This window comes from Argiope bruennichi, chromosome X2 (assembly GCF_947563725.1).
Source record: "Argiope bruennichi chromosome X2, qqArgBrue1.1, whole genome shotgun sequence".
NCBI classification, from domain to species: domain Eukaryota; kingdom Metazoa; phylum Arthropoda; class Arachnida; order Araneae; family Araneidae; genus Argiope; species Argiope bruennichi.
Window position 1 is genome coordinate 125,114,762 of NC_079163.1, and position 25,694 is coordinate 125,140,455.

Sequence of the window (25,694 nt, forward strand, 5' to 3'; positions counted from 1 at the left end):
GGCCTAAATTAAGAAATAATATATATGAATAATTCATAATACTCAAATATTTCATTTAAAATATTATTAAACATTTCATTTCTATAAATTGTAAGAACAAATTTGAGTTTAGCATTTTAAAAACCTCATATGTCTTCTTTTCAGTTTTAAAACGCAATAAATTAAATTTAACATAAAATAAAATTCTGAACGGGAAATTGCAGAATCATGTTTTTCTATTAAATAAACGTAACTTATATAATTATAAAATAACTAAACTTATATAATTACATCAACATCATTTATATTAATGTTATTCATTAGTAATTTTTATTCATTGCAATAAAAGCACTTGTCTTCCCACTGATATTTGTTTCTAAAACTACCAGTTATGAATATTATTATTCTGGTTTGAAAACCTTTCTGTCAATTCTTTATTACGTGCTTAGTGCGGAAAAATTCGGCTGCAATTAATACTGTAAAGCTGACTCAGAAACTCTATACGTATTTGACTCATGAAAAACTTGTTTCTGGGACATTATTTCTTTCATTTTCTGTCTTTAATTGATGAATGTAGAATCGCTTTTCAAGTATAATAATACACAAAAGAGAGATTACCTGTTGTGCACACTTTATAAAGTGGCCTGTATGGTTGATTGGGACTATCTCCAGGAATCAAATCTCCAAGACCAGTCGTTGTCAAAGAAATAAAGCAGTAATAAATAGCGTCCAAATAGTTCCAGTCAGGTTCTAAATCAGTAAAGATTCCGGCCGGAATGAGGAAGAAGAAAATGAAAACGATGAGCTGTAAAGAAAAAAAAATCCATTCAAGGATTTATTCCAAGGTGAAAGCTTAAAATTATATGTTTAAATTACAATTATTGCCATCGTTGGAAAACTAAATAAAACTTTAATAAATTTTTAATTCTAGATTATCATAAATTTCTATCTTTCAGAATTCCTTCAAGGTGATTCAAAATTGTAGAAGCAAACTCAGACATTTCGCGTGAATATATCATTTATGTAACTTGTCTTGTTTCATTTTCGTAAAAATAGAATTTTGTGATCGATATTTTACTCGCTTCCTGATATAGTAGAAATTTAAAATTTGCATATTAGTGTGTTGACAATGTCAACACGATTTTAAATATTTTCAAATTCAATTAAAATAAAAAAAAATTAAATTTTCAAAGATTAAAATAAAAAATATTATATTTTTAGAAACGAAATAAAAGTGAATTTTTAAGAACTAATTTTATTAAGTTTATTTGTTTATTTTCCTTTTGAATTAATATCAGAAAATTTGCATCATTTATCACTATCAGATGCATTTCAGCTGTTTCTCGTGAAGAATTAAAAATCTACATTTCCACTTATATAATTTTTCAATCAAATGTTCAAGTAAAACTTATTTAAAGAGAATTTCTGTTAAGTTTGTATTTCAGATTTATGAAAGATGAAAATTTGATTTCAACCGATCCATTTCTGCTTACATTTTCCGTCATATTCTATAATAGGACTATTCCTTTGAAGATGTAATGTTCCAATGCATTCATAAAAAAAATGAATTAAAAAAAAACTATTTTCTTATTTGAGTTCGATAGAATAATCATGTTAATGTTATATCTTGGTTTTTTTAAAAAATCTGTAACAAAAGTTTTTGCAACAGCTGTGAGGAACAGAAACCCCAAGATGATCGTGAACAGTGGAAACAAAATAAATTTATGTCGTCTGTTTGCGGAAAAACGTTACAAACGTTGTGTGAAATGCATAATGCAACTTAAAGAGCTTTTCAACTGGCACTTTCCCAAAAAAAATCGGCCAAAACATTGAAGAAAATGATGAAAAAAGAATTCAAAATAGTTTTTAGAGAAAAGAATGACAACTACACTGAACAATACCTGTTGAGGTTCGATAGATTTGACATCTATTTTTAGAGGCGAAAAATCTTTTCATAATACATTTTCTAAAATATTTTTCTTAGTCAAATGCTTCGTTTAGTTTATTCAAATGCTTGCATTTTATACCAAACTAGCAATATTGATTTGTGAAGTTATTTTCCTCTGATTAAACCGTAATGGTAGTGATTAATTTTTACCTTTTGCGTTTGTTCAGAAAATGCCCTATGTTTTTATGTACAAATTGTACTATGCTTTTCAAATACAAAAAATGCTATGCAACCTAATTCTCATTAAAGGAAAATTTGGATATCCATAATTAAATATAAACACAAGTGCAGCAAATGATCGATTATTATGGATTAATTCCTAAATGTTGTTTTAAAAAACTTCAATGCCTAGTAAAAGCAAGGTTTATTAACACACTAAACATTTCTTATTACAGGAAACTAATAAGTCCAGAAATCTAGTGTTAGAAATATTCCCTTTTGTAAGTAAAGCATTTCGTGGGGATTTCCGCCATTTTTTTACCAATTTGCAGATTGTCCTCTGTAGGTAAAATTTACCTCGAAACTTACTAACAAACATTAACCCTTTAAACGATAAAACCCTTTAAACTTCTTAACTTCGTTTTAAATGCATTTTAATGTATTGCTTGAATTCTTAACTTTACAAGCTGTGAATATTTGTGAATAAATGCATCAATGTTCATAAAAAATCGTACGATCACGTAAGGTAATACGCTTCAACAAATAAATTTCTCCACCTGTCGGTCCAATAATATTCAGCTTTGTTTTTCTATGAAGTCACATTTATATCTTATTCATCTTCGTTTGAATCAAACCTGTCATCAATTTATTGTGATTCCGAATCAGTGTTTCCAGCTGGATTTTGAGAGACGAAATCAAATTTGGAGGAGAGTTAATAACTAAATAAAATTTTTAATAATTTTTGATACAAGAAGGGAACATTTACAGCATTTATTAAGCTCAAATTTTCTTCTTTTATTTTTAACTTTCTTTTTTCTTCCTTAACTTTTATTTTTCTTATATTTTAGCTCATTTAACCACTTTCATTTATAATTAACTTTCTATATATGAAAGCAATGGTAAAATGGATAGTCATTCTTGAGGACATTAAATAACCTTTTTATTATTAATTTAAGCTTTGAAAGATTACGCTGGGATTCGGCAGAGGTCTTTAGAACTATTAATAAAATTCCTAAACTTATATTTAATTAGTATGCTATTTCTCCCTGAAGAAGAAAATTCAAGATATTAATATATGGCCATATTAATGTATTTTTGCTTTAAAATATTATTGAGGAGTCTTAAGCGAAGATTGCTATCAGTTTTCGAGACCAAAGTTTTTTTAAAAAATAGCACTATAATTTTTTTTTTTTTTTTTTTGCTTTCATTACAAAGAATTAAAGGAGTCTAATTTTTATTATCTCATTGATATTCAACGGAATTCAACAAACCTCCTGTTCAGATGAGACTTAAGAAAAAAAATGAAAGATAAAATCTGAAAAATGTCATTTTTGCTCAATTTTATTTCATCGAATCAGGCCGAAAGTTGATACCGATTTATATACATACAGAGCTGGTTATTTTTAGTAAAAGATTATCAATAAATAAAATAAATTTAGTAAAAAAACTTTTTAATACATTTTTATTAACGTACTAAAAAGTAATACTTTTTTTATTTTAACAAATTTCTACAACTTTTATTGAATTGCAATTTTCATTTTGAATATGATTCTCGGCACTGGTCTAATGACAGGAATAGTTAGAAATAACAATAAATAAGTACTCGCTCCAGGTAAACTTAATGAAACAAAATGATTTTTAACAATTAATAGATCAGTATGTTTTCTAGTCGGTATTTTTTTAATTTCATGTTAAGAATTACGTTAAAGATTGGGGAAAAAATTAAGAGTGTCTTTTTCCCTTTCTGTTTTTAGGGTTGAGTAATACTGTATTAATCTGATACTTTGTATCGGATACTCAAATGTATCAGATACACAAACCATACATATTAAGAGTATCAGGTGCTCGGAATCAGTCTGTATCGAGTTACGATTAATACCGATTAGAAATATCCTCGATTTCATTTGTTTTCGATCGGGTGATACTATATCAATTTGATACTAAGTATCAGGTCGATATAACCTAGTTCGATAGCCTGCCTCGGTGACGCTATTAGCTCGCGTGATGCTTTTTTCAACTTTATATATTTCATCCCCAGCTATTACAGCTCTTTGCCCCACATAAAGTGCATACGCTATTGAAGAATTTCCTTTTCCTTCGTATTAACTATTTTAACAAAGCCTTTCTTTTTCTCTTCTCACTGATTTGCTAATCACGGTCAAAACCAAGGGCTCCAGCACATCGTCATCAATACCTTTTCCGAAGAAGCGAAATCCCAATTTGAAATCATATTCGTATTAGTATCAATTATTAGTCTGGGTGCAAATGCGAGAATAGATAATTACTGAGCTCTCGAATTCATTCCAAGGGGGAAAGAATCAGTTACCGGCTGTATTAGGTAAAAGAGAGTTCAATAAAAGTATCAGGCATAATCGTATCAACTTGAATCTGATGCAGCAAAACCGGGTATCAAGCCAACTCTACTATAGAGCAGGGCAATAGCAGTGTTCACATGCTTATGTAATAAATTACAATATTTTTGGTAGCGCAACCTATAGCTACGCGACTGGTAAAGATACTAAACATAGTGTTTCGATCCCTAAAACATGTTCATAATAACGAAATTTATTCTTATGAAATAATATGTTTTGAGCTGTTTCAATAGATTTCCGTTTTCCTCTCTTATAAAACTGGTACATTGTAAATGGCTAAAATATATTAATAAAATAAGAAGAATTATTCACATGTCTTTAATGAAGCATTGACTTATTGAAAATAAGTCCTTCACCAAGTAAATATCATTTTCCTTATTTTATCTTTTCAAAACATTTAATATAAATTAATTCAACTAAAATTTAAGAACAATATTAATTAATTAAATGCAAATAACAGGAAAGTAGTCATTAGCTTCTTTTCTATTTCGATATTAATTTAAGAAGATTCTGTTTAGTAATTTATTTTAGAGTGAATAAAATAACTCGGCGTTGTACAGAATAAATGCTAGCTAATAAAAGAGATAGAAGTTATATAAAAGAGATAGAAGTTATATCATGCATTCAAAACGTACCCCGACGAAGGTGAGATGAGCAATCCGAATGTGGAAAGGCTGGTAGAGATGTCCAAGTCTGGAGTTCATAAATTGCAAGAAAAGAGTGCTAGGAATGAGCAGTCGCTCGACATATGCAGTCAGAAGAATTAGTGTCAGAGGGATGCCGATCAAAGCGTACACAATGCAGAAAATCTTACCTCCTTCAGACAAAGGAGCCACATGTCCATAACCTGCAAAAAATAATCATGCCTTACATGCTGCATTATTCACGATAGATTCTTGGATTTGAACCAAACACGGAAGAAATCCAGAAACTAGAGACTAATACCTAATAAATCGTCGCCGGGAAAAAAATGCTTTTACTGGTTGGAAATCTTTAAGCGTTCATTTTTGGCAACGAGTCATTCACTCTTTTTTTTTTTTTCGAAAATAAAAAAGGTTATTTCCAAGAAAGGCTTAGTTACTTGGCAACCTTTACTCAGAGCTTGATAAAAGTCGCGTGTACTCTAGCTGAAAAAGTATAACAGCATATATTTAAAGTTGTAAAAAGTGACGGCTTAAGTTTAAGAATATTTCACTTAAAAGTCTTGAAATAGAATATTTTTAATTACATACCTTATTGCATTCTTAGCTAATACTTTTTAAAATCTCTTTTTGGATCTTGTAAGTTATGCTTAGAATGATTCATAAAAAGGATATGAACATACCGAATTGGACACAGATATACAATCAGTAATTCAGTACCATATTGTAAATTTCTGGTTCATTATTGAAAACTGCACCGAAAGATGCAATTCTCTATGCTCCAAGAATAAATTCTAATTTGTTATCAATATAAAGCGATAATATATTTTAGAAAAATGAAGCATTAGAAATTTCTTTTCAATGCTTTGCAAAAACTATTTTATCTCGAAATATATATTTTGGAGTTGATTCTCAGTAATGTGATTACAGCCGATAACAGGTTTTGACTATCAGCTCAAATCTATATTTCAGAGATAAATTATCACGAATAACAATTTAATATTCTACAGACGAGTCAAAAGAAATTGCAGAGTGCAATGTTTTTGAGAAAGATTAATTTTTCCCGACTTATAGCTACGATACTTTATTCATCTGAAATGCAACCAGGATAATGCGATTTCAATGAAAACATCAAATCGGACTTAATGGTAGTTTTCCTCGTAGATACAGAAATATTATAAGCAAATCCAAAGAAATAAACACTTTAGGATAAATTTATTATTGTCTGAAATAAGAATGGTGTGACTTTGTTTTCTTGTGTACAGCCGACCACCCCGCCACAACTGAAAGTAGCAGTATCGACAGAATTTGTTGTGACCGACTGCTATCTTTAGCATTGTCCGTCCATAACACTGACCGCTTTACCAAGCTGACATCCTCTTTGAGGCAGTTGGCCCCTATCCATAAAATGGTCAATCACTGACCTTTCTCCTCATCTTTCCGTTCATCTAACTTCCTATTAAACAAGGAAAAGGCCATAACTTAAAGAAAACCTCCTCCAAATTCTCAGTATTCCTCCAAATTCTCGTTTCACAGCAACAGAAATCCAAACAGTTGATAAAAACATAAAAACATACTGTACGTAAGTAGTCATCATTTTCAACTTCCAGATTTTTTCTTAATTCCGAGACTTTTATGCATTCCTTTAAATAATGGTGAATAGCACCGATTCCTCCACAGATGCATTTATTTTTCTGCATTCTTCCAAATCTTCGGAAACATGCGGGAAATCTCCATGTCCTGATATAATTTGGATTACCAGTGGATGGTATCTTCTTATTTTTATTTATGGGTTAGGAATAAAGTTATTCTTCTTTTTTTAGACATATACTATCTGTCGAACCATTGAAGCTTTATTTCTTCGCTTAATTCCCATTTTAAGACATATTTGATTTGGGGACAGTTACGAGTATATCAACACTTTCTTTCTGCGCCGCCAACTTTGCATATTGATCCGCTTTTTCATTACTATATATCCCAATATGTACCTTAATCCAATTCATCTCTATCAACTTGTTAATTTTTACATTTTTTATCGTTTCTTTTATCTTCCATATTTCCATATTACAATTGTGGGATGATTGTATGGCTTGTAGGGCTGACAGAGAATCTGAAAAAGAGCATTTTTGTCCATCCTCCACCTTTTCACAATATTGAATGGCCACCTTTAGAGCTTGCTTGCACTTCCACCTGGAAACTTGTGGCATGGTTCGATAATTTCACAAGACTTTTATCTATCTCTTTCTCATAGTAGTATACTACTATTGCAGCTTCTACTTTATGATAATCTTTCGAATCATCTGTAAAAATTTCTATTCCATTCATATCTGGGATTTTAACTTGAAAACCATGAATAAGCCATTCTGTAGGGTGTTGCTCGAACATGTCAAAATACATCTCATAATCTTTACTGCTGAAGCATTTGTTTCCTATTCTAACTTTATTACTAGTAGTGCTTATTTGAAATTTAGTGAACATTTCCGTTGCCCTGAGAACCATTGACAAAATTCCCGATATCACTTGAAGGATTTCGGTAGAAATGGTTTTATATGCCCCAGACATAATGATGAGAGGACGCCGTTGAGTTGCATTTAAAGCTTCTCAGATTTTCTTCAGATTTAGCCTATGTTCCCATGCACCGTATCCGAAAAGAACAAATGGCTCGATGGTCTTAGTGTAGATTCTTCTTAGATGGTGTTTCCTTTTTCTATAAAATTTATCTCTAACTCTCATTAGTTTGTATGCTAATACATCCACTTTTTTCTTGACCTTACTAAAATGCGACGTAAATGTCTTGTTCCCTCTGGTTTTGTTTGATATCCGTCTTGTTTTTGTCTGATTCCATTTTTTTTTATTTATTCCAAAAGTCAAAATTTCTAGTGCAACAGAAAATAAAACTTTAACAAAATAATTGCAAAGCTTTTCCAATTTTAAATTTGAATTATTATAAATACATTAAAAAAACTGTCTAAATAAAATTTCAATAAACTTTTTTTAACATAAATCTATCTAAAGTATGACAGAAATTTCTTCTAATTAGATGTACCTATGAGAACTAAAAATTTTCAAACAATTTTGTTGTCCACTCATACTTAACACATTCATGCATACTTTCCATAAATTCGAATTTAAAATTCGCAAAAAAGGAATCTGCACAATAATGAAATCTTTGGATCCAGTAGGACAATATCCGAGTCCTGCAAATAGTTCATGCCCTAAACGCAGATATCGATAGCAGATTTTCAGATGATAAACACACAACAAAATGGTTTCCCAAACAAGTGGGTGTTTCTACTTCAACTATACTTCAGAAAGTCAAAAATTTCTAAGATACTAAAGAATTTTGAAATAAAATTCAAAAACCTGTTACTCCAGTGTTTCAGCTACTCTTGAGCACCACATTCAAAAGAAATTATCCATCAAGTTTCATTTAATAGCCATATTTTCAAGATCTCAAGAAAATATCAGCTACACCGATCACAACGGATCCGAGTCTAGAATGGCGTGACTATTTTATTTATCAACGAATACTAGTTACTTTCTCGTATATGTAGTATAGAGAAAGTATAGTAATCATCAAAAAATTCGAACTCGAAACTTTGGCGAATCTTCATGTTTTAGACCTTCATGTTAGAAAAGCGAATTTTTAGAAAATGACTGTCTGTCTATGACAAAGATAACTCAAAAACGCTTTGAGCTAGACGTTTGAAATTTAGTATACAGTCTTTACATCAAATTTGAAGAATTCTGCCAAATTTTGAATAAAATATGTTCAGAGGAAGTTCGTCTGTCCGGCTGTTATAATATAAATTAACACGGTAATTTAAAAACGAAGAGAGCTAGATGGATAAAATTCGATGCACAAATTTAACCTCTTTAATGTAAACACCAATCAAATTATGAGATAAATACAACTATAGGTTGACTGTCCGTTGGTCTGTACTTTCAGAAACATCTAAACGTTGTAATTCAAAAATGCAAGGACTTAAATGTATCAAATTTGGTATGTTTGGTATGGGATTTTGTGACTACAAGTGCAGTTTTATGTCAAATTTTTATTTGTCGGTTGAGAAAAACGTGTCTAGAGCATCAATTCGATTTTTGGATACTATTAACACATGATAGGGATTAATCACCAAACAACTCACCAAACATGACATAATAGCTTCAGTAAAAATGTCAAATTCACGCTGAATGTGAATATTTCTTAACTATTGTGCGCTTGGGCCATGTAAGGCGTTCTCTCACCTGCCAAGTCTATTAGAATGCATGCGAGAAAGTTTGTTGGAGACCACTACCACTGACTTTTATATATCATATATCATTTGTTGTTACAAATTATCTGATTCATTAAGATTCACATTTATACCAGATCTTGAGATTGGCCAATGCCTAAATTGGTCTGACCCAAACATGGAGGAGCATTTAGAGTAGTTTATGTAATAATAAGAGAGTTTATCTTTTAATAGCGGAAACTTATTTTATGGTAACACTTAAAGTTTTAATCAAATTTCAGATAAAATACAGAAGAGCTCTTAAATCCACGACATTATACCCCCAAAATCTAGTAAATATAGTTTCTGAAAGCATTTGCACAGAACTGAAGTTTCCTGAATGTTCTCTTGACAGTTCATTAAGGCTTAAAACATCTTATGAAATTAAAATGAATCAAAAGAAGTACCAATCATTGTAAATTCAAATTAAACATGGAATTTTACTTTCCGAAATTCATAAATAACCATCATTCTACTAAGATAAGAATCATTCCACTTCCACCATGAATTATCATATAAGTACAAATATTGAGAAAAGAAGAAAAGAATCGAGATGAAAAATACAGACTGGAGCTTTTTTACATTTGATAAAAATCTCAATTCCAGCCATTTATTAAAATGATTTCTGGAAAAAGGCTGCTTAAAATGCTCCTTCCATGGCTCCACTTTTTTATTATTCTCTTAGTACATTTATTAACACTTGAAGTGTGAAATTAGAAAATAAAAGAAAATCTTAAGTGTACGAAATTAGTAAATAAAAGTTGGTTGTGAAGTTTACAGCCTGACAACCCGAGGAATTTTCCTCGACATAAACAGGCTGTCGTCTGTTGCCGTAGAAACTGATTTTATTAATTTTTTGTAGATTATATTCTAAAGAAGTGCATTGAAAACTAGCCCATGAAAGATAGTGCCATGAATTAATGAAGATAAAACTTCCGCCATATTTCTCCCTAAGTGAAAAGGAAGGATAAGTGTCGCCATGACGACCGTCATTCTGCAGACTTTATGACTTGGATATTTTCTGCAAAAGTACGCTAAAAATGTTATTTGATAAATTTAAATAAGGTATTTTAAACTCAGAGCTGGACATATGATTTTCATCATTATTTTTGATTCTTAAAGAAACTGACAGACACATTTGCTTTCGGATACTTCTGTTTGGTCACAAAAACATGTTTACTTATAACATGTACTTACAGCATTACCATACTTACTTTATACAATGCAAAATAATATTTTATGTTTTAGAATCGGCTTCGTGGTACTTCAGTCAATATACATTTATTTCAGGTTGTTACTTTTTTTTCGTTCAAAGTCATCAAATTTTCTTTAATCTCAATGCCCAAATATTTTTCGGTTGTTTAGTGAGTTTAAGGTCTCAAGAGCAAGATTTGGCCATGCAGCAACATATATAAAAAAGTTTTTTGATAATTGACAATTGAGAAAGATTTTTGAAAAATTTTCAGGAGTAAGAAAATCACTCATTTTTAAAGTGTGTAATAAAATTATGTATTAGCAGTTAAATAATCTAAAGGAAAAGATGCTTGAATACATTGATTACAAAAAAAATTGATTGAGAGACTATATTTTCCAAGCTTAAATTCAACTTAATCAATATAAAAAAGCTTTAATTCGTTGTATCTATTGTTTGATTACTAAAATTCTGAGGAGTAAGAGATTCATTTTTAAGTTTTTTATTAGTGCAAGTAGAGGTTTTAAATGCTTTGTAAAGTATAAAGATCGATACTTGATATTTTCTCAAAAAAATAAAAATTGCTCTTTATTAAAAAAAATAACTCCTGCTTTCAAACAAAGAAAGGTTTGTTGCTTATAATAAATTAAAATCAATTTTCCCATAATTTGCAATTACAGTTTCGCAGTTTTTGACTTTGTCAGTCGTTTTATTATCCCCTATTGAAGAAGAAAACAAATTTTGGTTTAGGATAAAGTTCGATTTTCCAACATTCGTTTGTGGATCAGAAATGTTCTATATCCCAAAAAATGCACTTCTGAAGAACTTTGATACTTTTTCTGGGAAAGCAATAAAATAAGGCTTCATTTCGTCCAATAGAATTACGGTAACATAATTGCCTTTCTCCAGTCAGCTTTATAAGAAGAAAACGAGGAACATTTCCAACGCTTCTGTTTTATTCCGCTATGTAATCGGATGTCTGCTTTTTTCATAAACGAAAGTTATTGGAAAATGAAACCAGACTGAGCATCGTTATATAGAGATTCGATACTGGAAAAGAAAGCTTTAATTCTGAAAGTTGTAAAACAAAATTAAGTAATATTAAAAGAAATGGCTTTCCAAAAAAGTCTTTTTCTTCAACTTAAATTGACGCACCAGCGGCTCGTTGATTTCAACATGAAAGAAAAGTTTCAAAATTCGGTTATACCTTTCTATTAACTGCATTTGAAGTAAACAGATCGTGAGTTGTGAGTAACTTCCTCAACATCAGAGGCTGTTTCTTGAAATTCGTTCGATTGGATGATGGATATATCAGATATCTTTTTCTATAAGATCGGAAATAGTTAATTACAAAATCTTTCGATAAGTGCATTTATGATTTTTCTATATTTCATACATTGTATAATTTATATTTCTACTGAAAATAAAATGTTTAAATGTGTTTATAGGCACAAAGGACTCTCTAATCCATTTCTTTTCAATTTATGAATTACTTTTAAATCATAAAAATATCTACTAAATACTTTATGATTGATTACCAAGAAAAATGTTATAAACTTAATAACAAAACAGTCAGACTCTTGAGCAAAATTTTTTAATCTACACTTTCGTAATTGTATATTTAATTTCATATCTAATTCCGGTAGTTTAGTGCTCTTTCGACTGTAGAATTACTCCAGAGATTTACAAAAATATAAGAAATTAAGTTCAAAAATATCTAAGAAGGCCTTAAAATTATAAAACGCTATTTATAAATACATTGTTGATCTTTCTTTTGATGCAAATATACCATCGCTAAACAAGTTAGATCTTAATTTTCCCAAGTTTTACAAAGGCTGAATATTTTACAATCAGTAGTGAATTTCTTCCGATTTTTTTCACGTTTCATATGAATATGAGATTGTATGTTCAAACCAGATATGAAAAAGCTCCCAGAAATATTGGTTATAGTTTCCAAAAATTCAGACATTTCTTCTTGTTGTAGAATTTGAAAAATTGAGATAGATGGTGTTGCTTGTTAAGCGACGATATGTAGTATTTGGAGAAGGCTTCAGCTTTGCAAATAAGTTTTGATACCATTGATTGATTTGATGAACTTTTGAGATATTTTAAATTGTGACTGACATCATAATAATTTATTTTGAATAAATATTTTTATTAAGTAAAAGATTAACATTGCATTTAAAGGTTCTAGGAATATTTGTGCATTCCGTTTTACTGTTGCAAAACTAATAATTAGAAGGACATTCAAAAGCCAGGTTTAATTAGAAGATAGCGACTGAGAAGCATCTTTCTATTTTTTCTCTATATCAGAAATTCTCGACTTGTGACAAGCATACGATAGCGGTTACACTATGGTATTGTTGTTAATGATGGAAAACACGATACGTAATAGGTTAAAATGAAAAAAGTGTATACAGATTTTAGTATTTCCAAGTTTGTCTAAAAAGTGGAAATTATGCAAGTCCACAAACCTACTGATAAACGGTGAAAAATTATCAGTTAATAAATATCTATAAATATTTTGTAACTTTCACATAGAGTACTTCATAAAACAAGGTATCAAGAACTCTAAGTTAAAGCTACAAAATATTTAATGGTTTCATGAACACAGAATTTGTGGAGAGGATACAATCCTCTAATGCATTCCTTAATAACAAATATAGCAGTAAAAACAGGTGATTATATATTTTATGTGATTTTTTCGTGCATTGTTTGGTGATTTTCTAAAACGCATTCTTCTGTTTGTATTAAATTAAATATTCGATTATTTGTTGAAATAAACATATCATATCTTAATTTTTCTTTATTCTAGCAATGCACAGAAATTGAAATAAATAGAATGTTTCTATATTCATTTTAATCGCAGAAAATACTTTAAACTTTTTATCATACTTTCTATAGTAACAAAATATTTTTAAAATTTTTTTATGATAACGTCTTCTTCAATTGTAATGCGAACTTCTAGGTGTCAGACAATGTCATTGTAAACTGAGGTTTTGAGTACATGAAAGAAATTTAAACAACAGCTTCTTTGTCTACTTCTATTAGAATCTAAGCCTCTCCACTCAAAATTCTTGTCTTAATAAATAAAACATTTATTGAAAAAATTATGTAAAAGTACTTCATATATAAATTTTTTTTATTTCATTCACTTAGATTAGATTAGTTAATTAAAATTATTTATTCATTCGTTTGCTTATCATGTTACCATCTCAGAATATGTATGTGCAAGTGATAACATCGGTTGATTATTAAAAGCAGATTACTCCGATGATAGCCACACTGTACCTAAAAGAATTAAGTAAGCAGTCAATGGTGTTGATGCAAATTGGAATAAGCGAGGATAGAACCTGGGACCTTGTAGTTCGCAGCCCAGTAGCATGACCACAATACAAAAGCAATTGCCCGTGTATCGTAACTGTCAACCGGCTTATAAGCTTTCACTACAGACACTCCTTCCAGTGAGTCGAAGGTGGGACGAACGATACGTCTAGTGAGTGGTGATGTTTTAGCTGTTGATTCTAATGTCCTGTACCCATTTGAGCAGCGCCAAGCGTTATGGCGAGCGTGTGCGAGTGGTTGCTGTTGCTATGTCAAGTGACTCTGACAACTTCGGGTTGCTGCGACCTTTTTGTGTTGCTGCGTCTAGTGAGTCTGATGACTTTGGTTTGCTGTGGTTAGATCGCGCCACAACAGCTGCACGAAGGTTGAAGGTTCGGTTTCCGAGGTCACCAATGCAGCGGATTGGTATGGGCGAGGATAGAACATGGGACCACGTGGTCCGTAGCTCAGTAGCATGACCACAATACGAAAGCCATTGCGCGTGTAGCGTCGTCGCTGTTAATTGGCTTATAAGCTTTCACTACAGTGTTGTATTGCAAATCTATATAACAATGCACTATTTTAAGACCAAATAAAGAACAATATCTTGAAGAGAACGTAGATGCACTATTTGTCGAAATGTCCTAATTATAACAATATTTGGATTTGGGAAGTCCACTCTCACTTTGAATTAAATATAGAAATGACTCACCTATAGTGGTTATAACTGTACTAGAGAAAAATATGGACTGGCCGAAGCTCCAGTTTAACTCGTTGCTAACATTGCCTGTCGCTGATACTCCTCTGTTGTTGGCATTGATAATTTTCACTATAAAATTTTCGAGTTCCTCATCTGTAAAGAAAGAAAACTCAGAATGTAAATGGGTCTGAAAAATAAAAGTTTAGATAACATAGACTTCCATTTTGAAACTACACTAGACGCCACCCTCATCTATCCAAACGAGTATAAGGGCTAAGAATAGGTCAGTGGACTACACGAGAGTGATTTTAGGGTTAATTCCATAATTTTAAGATGATAAAGACGGCATTTGTGCCTGAACCCACTCTTCAATCTGCCACGTCACACCAAAAGAACTATTTGACTTACAAACGTTATGTTTCACATTCGTCAGCAGAATGCACATAAGGTCATTGGTGGTATCATGTCCCCAACCTAAACTCTCCAGGCCATACAGCCAGGTCATTGCATGAATAGAATTCAAGTTAGTAGTGAAAGGAAGAATTGCCACTATTTTAGGTAGATTCCTATAGGAAGACTACCTATTGCAATGGGCTCATGTGACAAGACTTCAGGAATATATATATATATATATATATATATATATATATATATATATATATATATATATATATATATATATATATATATATATATATATATATATATATATATATATATATATATATATATATACATACATACAAGGAGGCCAAAATTAAAACACCCCTACTCTGAGCTCTCTATACAGCGAACTACTCAGTGTAAAGGCTCCTGAATTGTCGAACATATTATTCAAAATATGGGGAGATGGATTACGCGACAAAAAATTAGTTCCTAAAACCCTGATAGATGGTGCTGTACAACAATAATATGCTGAAAAGACTCAAAATACAAATTTGTAACAGATTTTTTTCGAATGTATTAAACATTCAATCACAAGTCTTTTTATCATGTTTTTCTGTTGTACAGCGCCATCTACTGGTGTTTCTGGACCTTTTTTTCGCGTTATCCGTCTCCCCATGTCTTGAGTAGTATGTTGAACAATTTTGGAGCCTTTACACTGAGTAGTTCGCTGTATAGAGAGCTCAGAGTAGGGGCGTTTTAATTTTGGCCACCTTGTACACACACACGCATATATATATATATATATATATATATATATATATATATATATATATATATATATATATATATATATATATATATATATATATATACTAGAGTAACTTTGTTTGGATTTTAACTAGCTTGGAATATGTTAGAAATGTAAAAATCTGTGACAAGTTCGTACATGGCCCATCTAGCTGAAAAGGGTGGAAATTTTCTTAATATTGAAAATAGAAAATTAAATCCAACTAGCCAAATTAGAGCCTCATTAAGACAGACATTTTTTTTTTTTTTGTATTTAAAGTTTTTCGATAACTACAATATCTTAGAAGTTAGGGGCTGAAAAGTAATTTTCAAGCCCTAATTTTGACTCTTTCTAACATCAACAATTTATGTTGCCAGCTTCCCAGCTCGCCGAGAGGATTTTTTTAGATTCTAATATAATCCTAATTTTTGAAGCTTGGTTTAATTTTTGTATTTCCAGACATTTTCTGGTTTGATTCTGCATAAGCAGTATTAATATAGGGCAAATGAAGTCAATCCATGCTCACTGACCATTATAAAGTGTGCAGAGATGATTTAATGCTGAAATCGGTTATATATTTTGAAAGTGAATAGAAATGTAATGACGCAGCTCCAGGTAAAACAATGTGAAATTAGATGTTAGTTTTAACTTAATTTATTTATATTAACATCAATTTTAGAATAACACGAGTTATTTTGTAAAGGAACATAATAATTCTGAGTGGTGAAGACGTCTGAGCCAGCACTTCCCTTTCCAAACTTTCTTACCACACCAGCTTAATTGAATGTTAAATGACATGCTCAAGAATTATTTTTTTGTGAACGTGACTTCAAATAAATAGAATTATTTTAATTTTCTAATTTTTATAAACTCTCTACGATAAAATTCTATTAATATTTAAAATGATTACTATCGATTCGTAGGAATATGATTTGCATTGATGGTAAACTATTACATAAAAAAGTAGTAAAGTCACACTTAAAAATAATTGCTATGATGTTTTAATATATTGACATACATGTGAAAGATGATTCTTCTTCATAAAAATGTATAGCATAATTTTATATAATTAGATGTAATTTACGATGAGGATAAATAAATTGCTCATGTAAGAATAGTCTAATTAAGATTGTAACTAATTCGTCATACAATGAAGCTAGAAATAATGCATTCATCAATCGACCGTTTGTTATCGACAGAAAAGAATTATTTGCGTTCTTTAATGAAAAGAGGCTGTAATGAATATATTCAATACTTTCACATTTAGTAAATTTCATTACGTGAGTAAGTTTTCAGTTTCAATTTTTATACACTGAAATGAAATATTTAATTTCAAAGAGGTGCTTTGACATTTCATGCAGTGCGATTCAAAGAAAAATATTTAAAAAAATCAAAAGCTAAACCTGTGATTACTGATAACTTTGCATAAAAGATTTATGCAAATACGAAATCACCGTCTATACTTGAATGAAATGAAATTTAATACAGCATTTTGATGAAAAGAGGTATATTCTTAATTTATATTAGCTGAGAGAGAAATAGCGGGTTTTTGTCTTTTTATTTGTTTCTTTCTACAGGAAATATTTTATAAGTTTCGGAAAACTTTCATTTCCATTTAATATGTTTATGTAGAAGTGCATTTTCGCAATCATCCGTGAATATACATAAAAAATTCTTTAAGATTCTTGAAGAATATACAAGTATATCAAATGTAATTTATGAAATATATTAAAAATTTGCCGCTCTTGAGCTATACAAATTTTTATTGGATGATTGCAAATGAATGCAACTATCTAAGAAACATTAGAAAACGTAGCAAAACATGTAAATTATAAACAGATGTAAAAATGTCTTAGAACAATAAATGCATTATATATTTTTTATTCTTTATTTCAATTTCGATGGAAGTTGAAAAGAAACCAAATAATACATAAAGCATACATTATTTATTTATTTCTCTCTTTCACCACTCTTTATTTTTTCCATTTATTAGGTTAAATTTGGTTGTAAAATAGTCTATTTATTACAAAATATTTCTTCTATAGAATTTAACTGTTATAGTCGTCTCTGTGAATATATGGCGACCTCAGAAATCATTCAGAGTAAATCAATAAATGTCACAACTAAGTTAAAAGGATGCTAATAGTGGTAAAAAAGTACTCATTTTTATAATGATATAACAAATGATTTTTATTAACAAGGAATTATACAAAGAACATTTGTGAAGCCAAAATAAAACTAAATAAAAACTTTAGCTAAGTTTTTCAAAATAGTTTCAAATGAATAGAAAACATGTCTTAAGTTAATTCTCCCTTAGAATTTTTGAGCAGGTCAATCTGCGCATTTTTCGAATCAACGCCTTCATTCCCATTCTCTTTATTTGAAGTTAGCAATGACCACGGCTGTTTTGTGCACATGAGTATCTCTATTAGACTCTTTTGATGAATCTCAATCGCTGCTTCAACTACAGTAGACAGACACATCAGAAAAGTAGATGCCCCTGTTTTCTCTTTAACACAGGAAAGCTCCTTTAAAATGAAAGACAATGTAGTGCAATAGTAGATCAAAATGTGCTTCTTTTTTTCTTTTATGAGTCTCGAAAGGACAGGAAAATAATTTTACAAAGGTTCCTTAGAGAAGATGGAATCCATCTTGACTCAGCTTAGCCATTTTATGCCCAGTCATTTAACCTCCTCCCTACCAGTATTTGTCTTTGTATTGTATATACAGCCTTCCGATGTCGACTGAAACTCTCTATAGATTTGTTGTTGTTGTTTATAATGGCACTTGCCATGGACAAGCTCGTTGACGAAGTCAGCGATTTTAAACCAAGGGAGCGTCTTAGCTACTCACGCATCACATTCGCTTGCACAACCCCTTTTTACAGGGGGGCACATTCACACATCTCATAGATAGAACAGATGAAGAACAAACATGCCCGAACCGGGACTCGAACCCAGGACGCCCAGATCACGGGGAAGACGCGCTACCCCTATGCCAGGACGCCGGCCTCTACAGATTTATTTTTGTTAAGTGAAATAGATTTATTTTTGTTAAGTAAAATAGATTTATTTTTTAGCCGTTGAAGCTAAACTGATCCAATTTTTAAGGCGTTAAATAAATTCTTTTTGTTTGCCTTTGATTCAATAAAATTGAAGCCGGCGTCATTTGGCAAGCAATTATGTTCAGACAGAACAAGAAATTTGTGATTAGTGAAAGTAGTGGACATTCATGGATTTTCAATTAGTCTTTGCAAATTTAAGCTTAATTTAACGATTCTCTTTTGACCTGCCCAAATCCAAATGCATAAAAAAAGTCTATGACTGGAAGCATAAGCTCTTTAAGACGTTTTATAAAACATGTCATGATTTTTGAGATCCACGAGAGCCATCTATTTCATCCTACATGAATATGTATCATATTATTATTATAGCTATGGATTCCCAAATTGTAAATGTAAATGTTTTGTTCATAGTAAGCTTATAAGTTGGCTTACATGATTTGACGTCTGTTTTTTTTTCTTTGCTTTTATTCCGTCGCCAGGGTAAGAGACACTATCAACTGTTGCAATATAAGGATAACGATGTGAATCCATTATCATTTGAAAATTTTAACAATTAAGAGACATTTACATTACATAATTATTAGAAAAGGACCACTTAAACTGCTTATTTTCTGACATCTGATGAGCATGTGTGATCATGATTATCATAACAAGCAAGTAGATATATTAAACTTTTAATACAAGAAAAACAGAAAAAAGAATCTTTCCCATTAAATCCTAAGACAGGCATAATTTTAATAGCCTTTATTAAGAGCAAAAATGTTAAATGGTGGATTTTATCAAATTAACCATGGACTTGCCATGCATATTTTATCAGCATTTACCAAACCAGTCTTATATTTCAATATCATCAAGGTAATTATGAGTAGGGATTGCAATACCGGACCAAAATTTCAATACCAGTATTCGGTATTTTTTAAATCTTAATACCGGGATAAATTTTAGAAAAAGAAAGAAAACACAGGTGTTTCTTTGTTTTATTTGCCAGTTTTGTTAGAGAGTGTAAATATCACAAAAAATAATTTGTAACTTATTAATTATAACAGTATATAATCACAAAAAAGTAAAGGAACATCTTATTTATTTAAATCACAAAAAAAGTGTAAATATCACTATTCAGTCTGTGGTACTATTATAAATTTTTGAAGTGTGATCTTAAAAAAAAAACATAATGCATCAATTCTACAGTCATTAAGCCTAAAAAGTAATTTTGTGCAAAAATTACCAGCTGTCGAAAACGCTCTTTCGGCATCTACGATAGCTGGTGATACTGTTAGCAATGCGCGATATTTTTTTTTCAAGTATTTACCTCTAAATCCCTCATCTTCAAATAAATCGATTTCTCGTCGGATGGTTTCGGATATAGCTGATTTCTGTATTGTATTTTGGTTCGTTGAAATTTTTTTATTTATCGCTAATTCTAATTTTTGTTCAAGAGACAATTCCTTTTCACTATCGACATGAGTGCCATCATAATCTTCGACAACTGAACCGAATTCTTCTGAATGTGAATAGGTTTGTGGGTAAAAAAATGTTAAGAAATTTTACTACAAATTTAATCAAATTTGAATTGGTTATTTTCTGTTCTTCTTTTTCATCTTCATTTTTAAAATTCTTTTAATTATGTAAATACCGTAAGACCTTTTCTATTTCGGTATGCCTTTCTTCTGTGCGATTTTTCAATGTAATATATAATTCTTTAGATAGTGATGTGTGCTGTTCTTTCAGGGACTGCAACATGAAATTTATTGTTGCATTAGCTGTTATTAGAATCTCTTCGACATAATACCTCAATAGTCAGTTTTATTGGAAGTAGAGCTGATATAGTTCTGATATAGCTGATATAGTTTTGAATTCTAAGTCGAATTCTAGTTCTGAGTTCACTATCTGAAAAACAGGTTTACAGGTGTAAGTCGATTATTGCTTTTTGGATTGGATTTCTCAGTTTCAAAAATCGTTCCATCATTAGGAGTAAACTGTTCCAACGTGTTTTAGAATCTAATATTAACATATATTCTGTTTTATTTTCAGTTAGTATATATTTTAGTAATAAATCCTTTTTTATAGGGGAACGTTTAAATATCTTAACAATTTTTCGAACTTTATAAATTATAGGAAGCAATTCTTGATAGATTAATATTTCATCGTCATTAGCAATATCTTCTTCAACAATTACATTGTCATTATCTTCATTATCAATACACTTTCACTCTTACACTCTTCAAAGTTGGAATCCGAAGTTTCTATATCCACAGTATTTGAATTCTTCTGTTCTTTATTTTTTTTTTTGGTATAATACATCTATTACTCTTAATTGAATTCCATGTGCATAGCACAACTGCTGATTTGCACCAATCAACTTTCCAACTTTTTTCATAATTGTTGCTCCATCAGTCGTTATGGATACAATATTTTCTTTCAGGGATAATCTATGTTTCGCTAATTTAGATTTAAGCAATTAATTAAGCCATTAATTAGTTAATTAATTTCGCCCGTTAGGGGGACATAAAAACAAAAATGTATACTATTTTGTTTTCTCGATCCCTGAACATATAGTGGAGACAATTTTAAAAATTTCTAGTAAATACCGAAAACCCGGTATTTAAACTTGTGAATACCGGTATTACAAAATTGTACAAATGGCTCAAAATACCGGTATTGCAATCCCTAATTATGAGCTTTGCTACCTTTTCCATGACTAGATGTTCTCCGATTCACGAGAAGGCCACTGAGAAATAAACATCATTTGGTGTCAGATAGTCCTATTTTGATGACAGGAAGAAGATAGATGTCAATGCAATCGTATTCCCCTTGTGTTGAGCTTTCCACTTCGCACCTCCCCCCCACCCCGCCTGAGTAAATACATTAGCCTGTCTGTGGTTTAAAATAATCTGCCAACTCGAGAGAACCGAGAAATATCTTCACAGACATTAAATGTTTGATTATGAGGGAGAGGGAATTTTTCGTTTCCCGAGTCAAGTGGAATCATGAATAATGATAAATTGATCTTTGAAATGAAATCTTTTAATTTTGTGAGTGAAAGTAAAATCTCTTAATTTTCTAGTCTAAAGAAATAAAAAAATATGATTTTTTATATTTTATTAATTTTAACGTTGGTTTTTCTCTTAAATAAACAAAGTCATCTCAACATAAAAGCGAAATACTTCGTTTTTCGGTAGACTTACGTTTGTTTTAAGTCACACTCAAGCAGAGTTGACCATTTGAAAATGCTTTTCAAAAGATCGATTTTCGTTGTAAAACTGCTATAGAAATGAGATCCGTACAGAATTGTAATCACAGATAGTATCTATTTTCGGAATTTATACAATCTAAATGACACTTTCCTGAAGTCACACCATTCGTATGGAAACTACGTGATTCCTGTAATGGCGATTTTACCCACAGCAATTCTAACATTAGAAAGAAAAAAAAAATACAGAACTAAATGTCTTTTCTCAATGCCCCATTTTCTGCAAGATTTTTCGATTGGCTTTTCTATTACTAAGGAGAACTCTCTTCATCAGAATATGATAAAAACTTTTTGGCCCATAACTGGAGAAAACTCTAGGTCTATTTCATTACCTGCAACGGGATATGATATTTAAGTAACATATACAATTTACACATTTGGCTAGACTGTCTTAATACTAGTTTTACGTAGTGAGTCAATTTGATATCCATTCAAGATTTTATTTCTATGTAATTAAAAAAATTACAATCTATTTTTATAAATATGTATTGGTTTTGAATGTATATGATATGAATATTGTATATTTCATTATAATCATATTAATACAAATCCATCCCTTCAACCACTCTTTATTTTCCTATTCCTCAATGTGGTACACTAATTTTTGATGTTAGGTATCAAAATGACTCAACTGTTTCGAGCCTATGTATAAATGTGATATGAAATTGTTTCAAATCTATCTCGAAGGAAAGGTTAAAGAATTCTGTAGTTAGTACAAGAAATAAAATACAAGAAATTTGTACACTATATTTAAAAAAAATCTGGTGAAAATCCCCAAAACAACTGATATGTAAGCTTTCATGATCAATCTTATAAATTTATTTAATTAGTTGCCCACAAATCATTTCGATTATTTACTAAATTTTGCTAAAATTTATTATAAGGCGTAAGAGCATTAATATATATATACTAAATTTATTTTGACTTCTGCTTCAAACTGACTCATTGCAGCAAAAAATAGATAGATGCTTAAGAGTGTCTTGTGTTAAATACCCTTCTAAAATATACAGGAAAAGAAAATAACGTAAGTCGCTGAAGTCTTCTTTAAAGCAGAAGCATAACGCTGCGTCGTGTTATGACTAACATAAACGTAAATCACCACAGATTTTTAAAATTCTGCAAAGCTCTGAATTTTACTAAGCCTAGCATGTCAGAAAAACATCCGTTTGCTGAGAATAGGACTTCTTTTAACTTTTACCGCTAGCAACAAGCTTTCAAATGGAAAGATTTTGTCGCGATTCGAAAAGCGGAATATAAACACAAAAACTAAGCAATCATTAATAATAATAGAAAAGAAATTTAAATTCAAACAGTTATTCAGCGAAAGTTATTTGAGTTTCTGTGAAATGCTTGAAGTAAAGTGACTATATTTTCTCTATTTTTATTGGAATAACTTACAAATCTGAAACAATTTGGTGATCTTTTTTGTCCCCAATCCACATGACCCTACTCTGGATAGCAGCCGAAAATTTGGGAAGTTCTGATTTAACATATTCATCGTAACTGACGAGTATTCGCTTTGTCAGCAATATTCGCTGAACTCTAATGACATGTTATCTCTGCAGTAGGTTAATTTAAACTAACTTTATGATCTTTAGTACTTTAGATAGTTATAGGCATGTTTCATCAGAAATCAATGCCAAGACAGCTGTTCTCAGATAGATCAGACGAGTTTTAATGATTCGTTAGACGAGATGAATAAGATGGATTATTAAGATTAAAGAAACCATGACATGCAGTTGTTATATTCGTCCAATTTGTGTTCATTTTTAAGCCTCGCCCACGGACAGTGTTAAAATGGTTGTTATCATACTGAGTTATAGCAGTTCGTCACGAAATATATATAAAAAAAAAAGGCAAAAGTTATTAAGAGTATATGTTGATAGTAGCGACTACAACAAAGAAGTAAGGGAAATTTCATTGGATTTTGTTGTTATATTCGTCCAGTTTGTGTTTATGTTTGCACCTCGGCCATTATCAATGATAAAATAATATCTTAATAATATCTTCATATAATTTAATATTAAAATTAAGTTTTTTGAAGTTTATCATAAGAGATGACTAAAACAGAAATTATTAAAAGTAAATTCTGAAATAGGAGACTACAACAAACAAACTCGTAAAGGAGAATTCGTAGCATTTATTTGTTATATTCGTCCAATTTGTTTTTATTTTTGAGTCTCACCCATAAGCAATGTTAAGAGTGTTTTTCTAACTAGATTGATGATAGGTGTTTCTGGAATTCACCATGAGAAATAAATGAGACAATAATTAACAAAATCGTTTATGGGCATAAGAGACTACAACAAACGCGTAAGAGAGAAACTAGAACATTAAATTGTTAGATTTGTCCCATTTGTGTCTGTTTTTCTAATTAATAGTATTTCAGAAATTGAAGAAATAATTGCTTATATTAATATTATTTTACAAGGGTGTTCAAATGAAAAGGTACGAAACGACACTGTGGGTATAAATGAAGACTTTATTCAAAGTATACACCATAGGCCTGAGCAGAACGATCCCATTGACTAACGAGGCGAAGGATTCCTTGTTCCCAGAATTCCTGTGGCCGCAACGAGACCCAGTCCTTCACAGCGTCTTTGCGTTCACCGTCCGAGTTGAATTGCTTCCCTTTCAGATGTTTTTCAGGGGACCAAACACATGAAAATCATAGAGTGATATGTCCGGGTGTAGGGCGGATGGTCGAGCTGTTTCCACTTGAATTTGGCCAGTCACGTGTGTGTGACCCTGGAGACGTATGAACGCGCGTTATCATGGAGCAGAATCACGCCCTCCATGAGTAGCCCCGGTCTTTTGTTCTTGATGGGCCTGCGTAGTTTTCGGAGTGTCTCACAGTACACATCGGAATTGATGGTTCTTCTGTGCGCGAGGAATCCTATCTTCACATTCACTGCCACGTCAATTGGATGGCGCTCTTTAATAGAGCCTCTGCTCTCTCCTGCACATGCAGAAGCCCGCGCATGCTCCGATCTACGCCGGAGACTCCAATCGCATCCCTAGATATCTCGCTATGTTCTCCTATAGCTGCATAGGCAAATATGTTAACGGTTACGTTATTACGACGTTTCGTACCTTTTTATTTGAACACCCCGTGTAGTTTACTTATTTCAATGATTGCAAATATATTTCAAACTTGCAAAGAATGCGTCGATTGCTTTTGTATTTTCAGGTATTAAGATATGAACACAAAGTTTTGAGCATTGCTGCTTTTAAAAACAATATCCCAGATCACTATAAGGGAAGGGTATAATAATTATAATTTTTGCAATGCCCTTTCCCCCATCAAAGCATTCTAAAACGAATGTTCCATCTGACTACAGCTCATATTTTAGAAATCGATTTAAGACTATCAGTCAGTGTCAATTTTTTACTGGTCACAAATAATAATTAAATACAGCTTATACTTGTGAATATTTCTATACATATGACAATATTTCTATTTAAATTTTATTATCAATATTTTAACACTTCAATAAAATTAAATACTTAAAATAGAATTTTACAATCCGTATGTTTTTTCCTTCTTTTTAATGTTTTTCTACCAGTTTATATAATTTTCATTTAAATCTTCTACGCTAAAAATGACTTTATCTTGA

At 30.9% G+C, this 25,694-nt stretch overlaps 1 protein-coding gene across 1 annotated transcript in view; it reads right to left on the bottom strand.

The window, feature by feature from the left end:
• LOC129960143 (potassium channel subfamily K member 1-like) overlaps positions 1 to 25,694 on the bottom strand; it is a 59,623-nt gene that overhangs the window by 10,443 nt on the left and 23,486 nt on the right. Inside the window, exons 2-4 of the mRNA XM_056073320.1 lie at positions 14,602 to 14,742; positions 5,094 to 5,305; positions 598 to 784 (exon numbers count right to left, since the gene is read on the bottom strand). Coding sequence (XP_055929295.1) covers positions 598 to 784; positions 5,094 to 5,305; positions 14,602 to 14,742 — 540 coding nt within the window. The remainder of the gene's footprint in view (positions 1 to 597; positions 785 to 5,093; positions 5,306 to 14,601; positions 14,743 to 25,694) is intronic.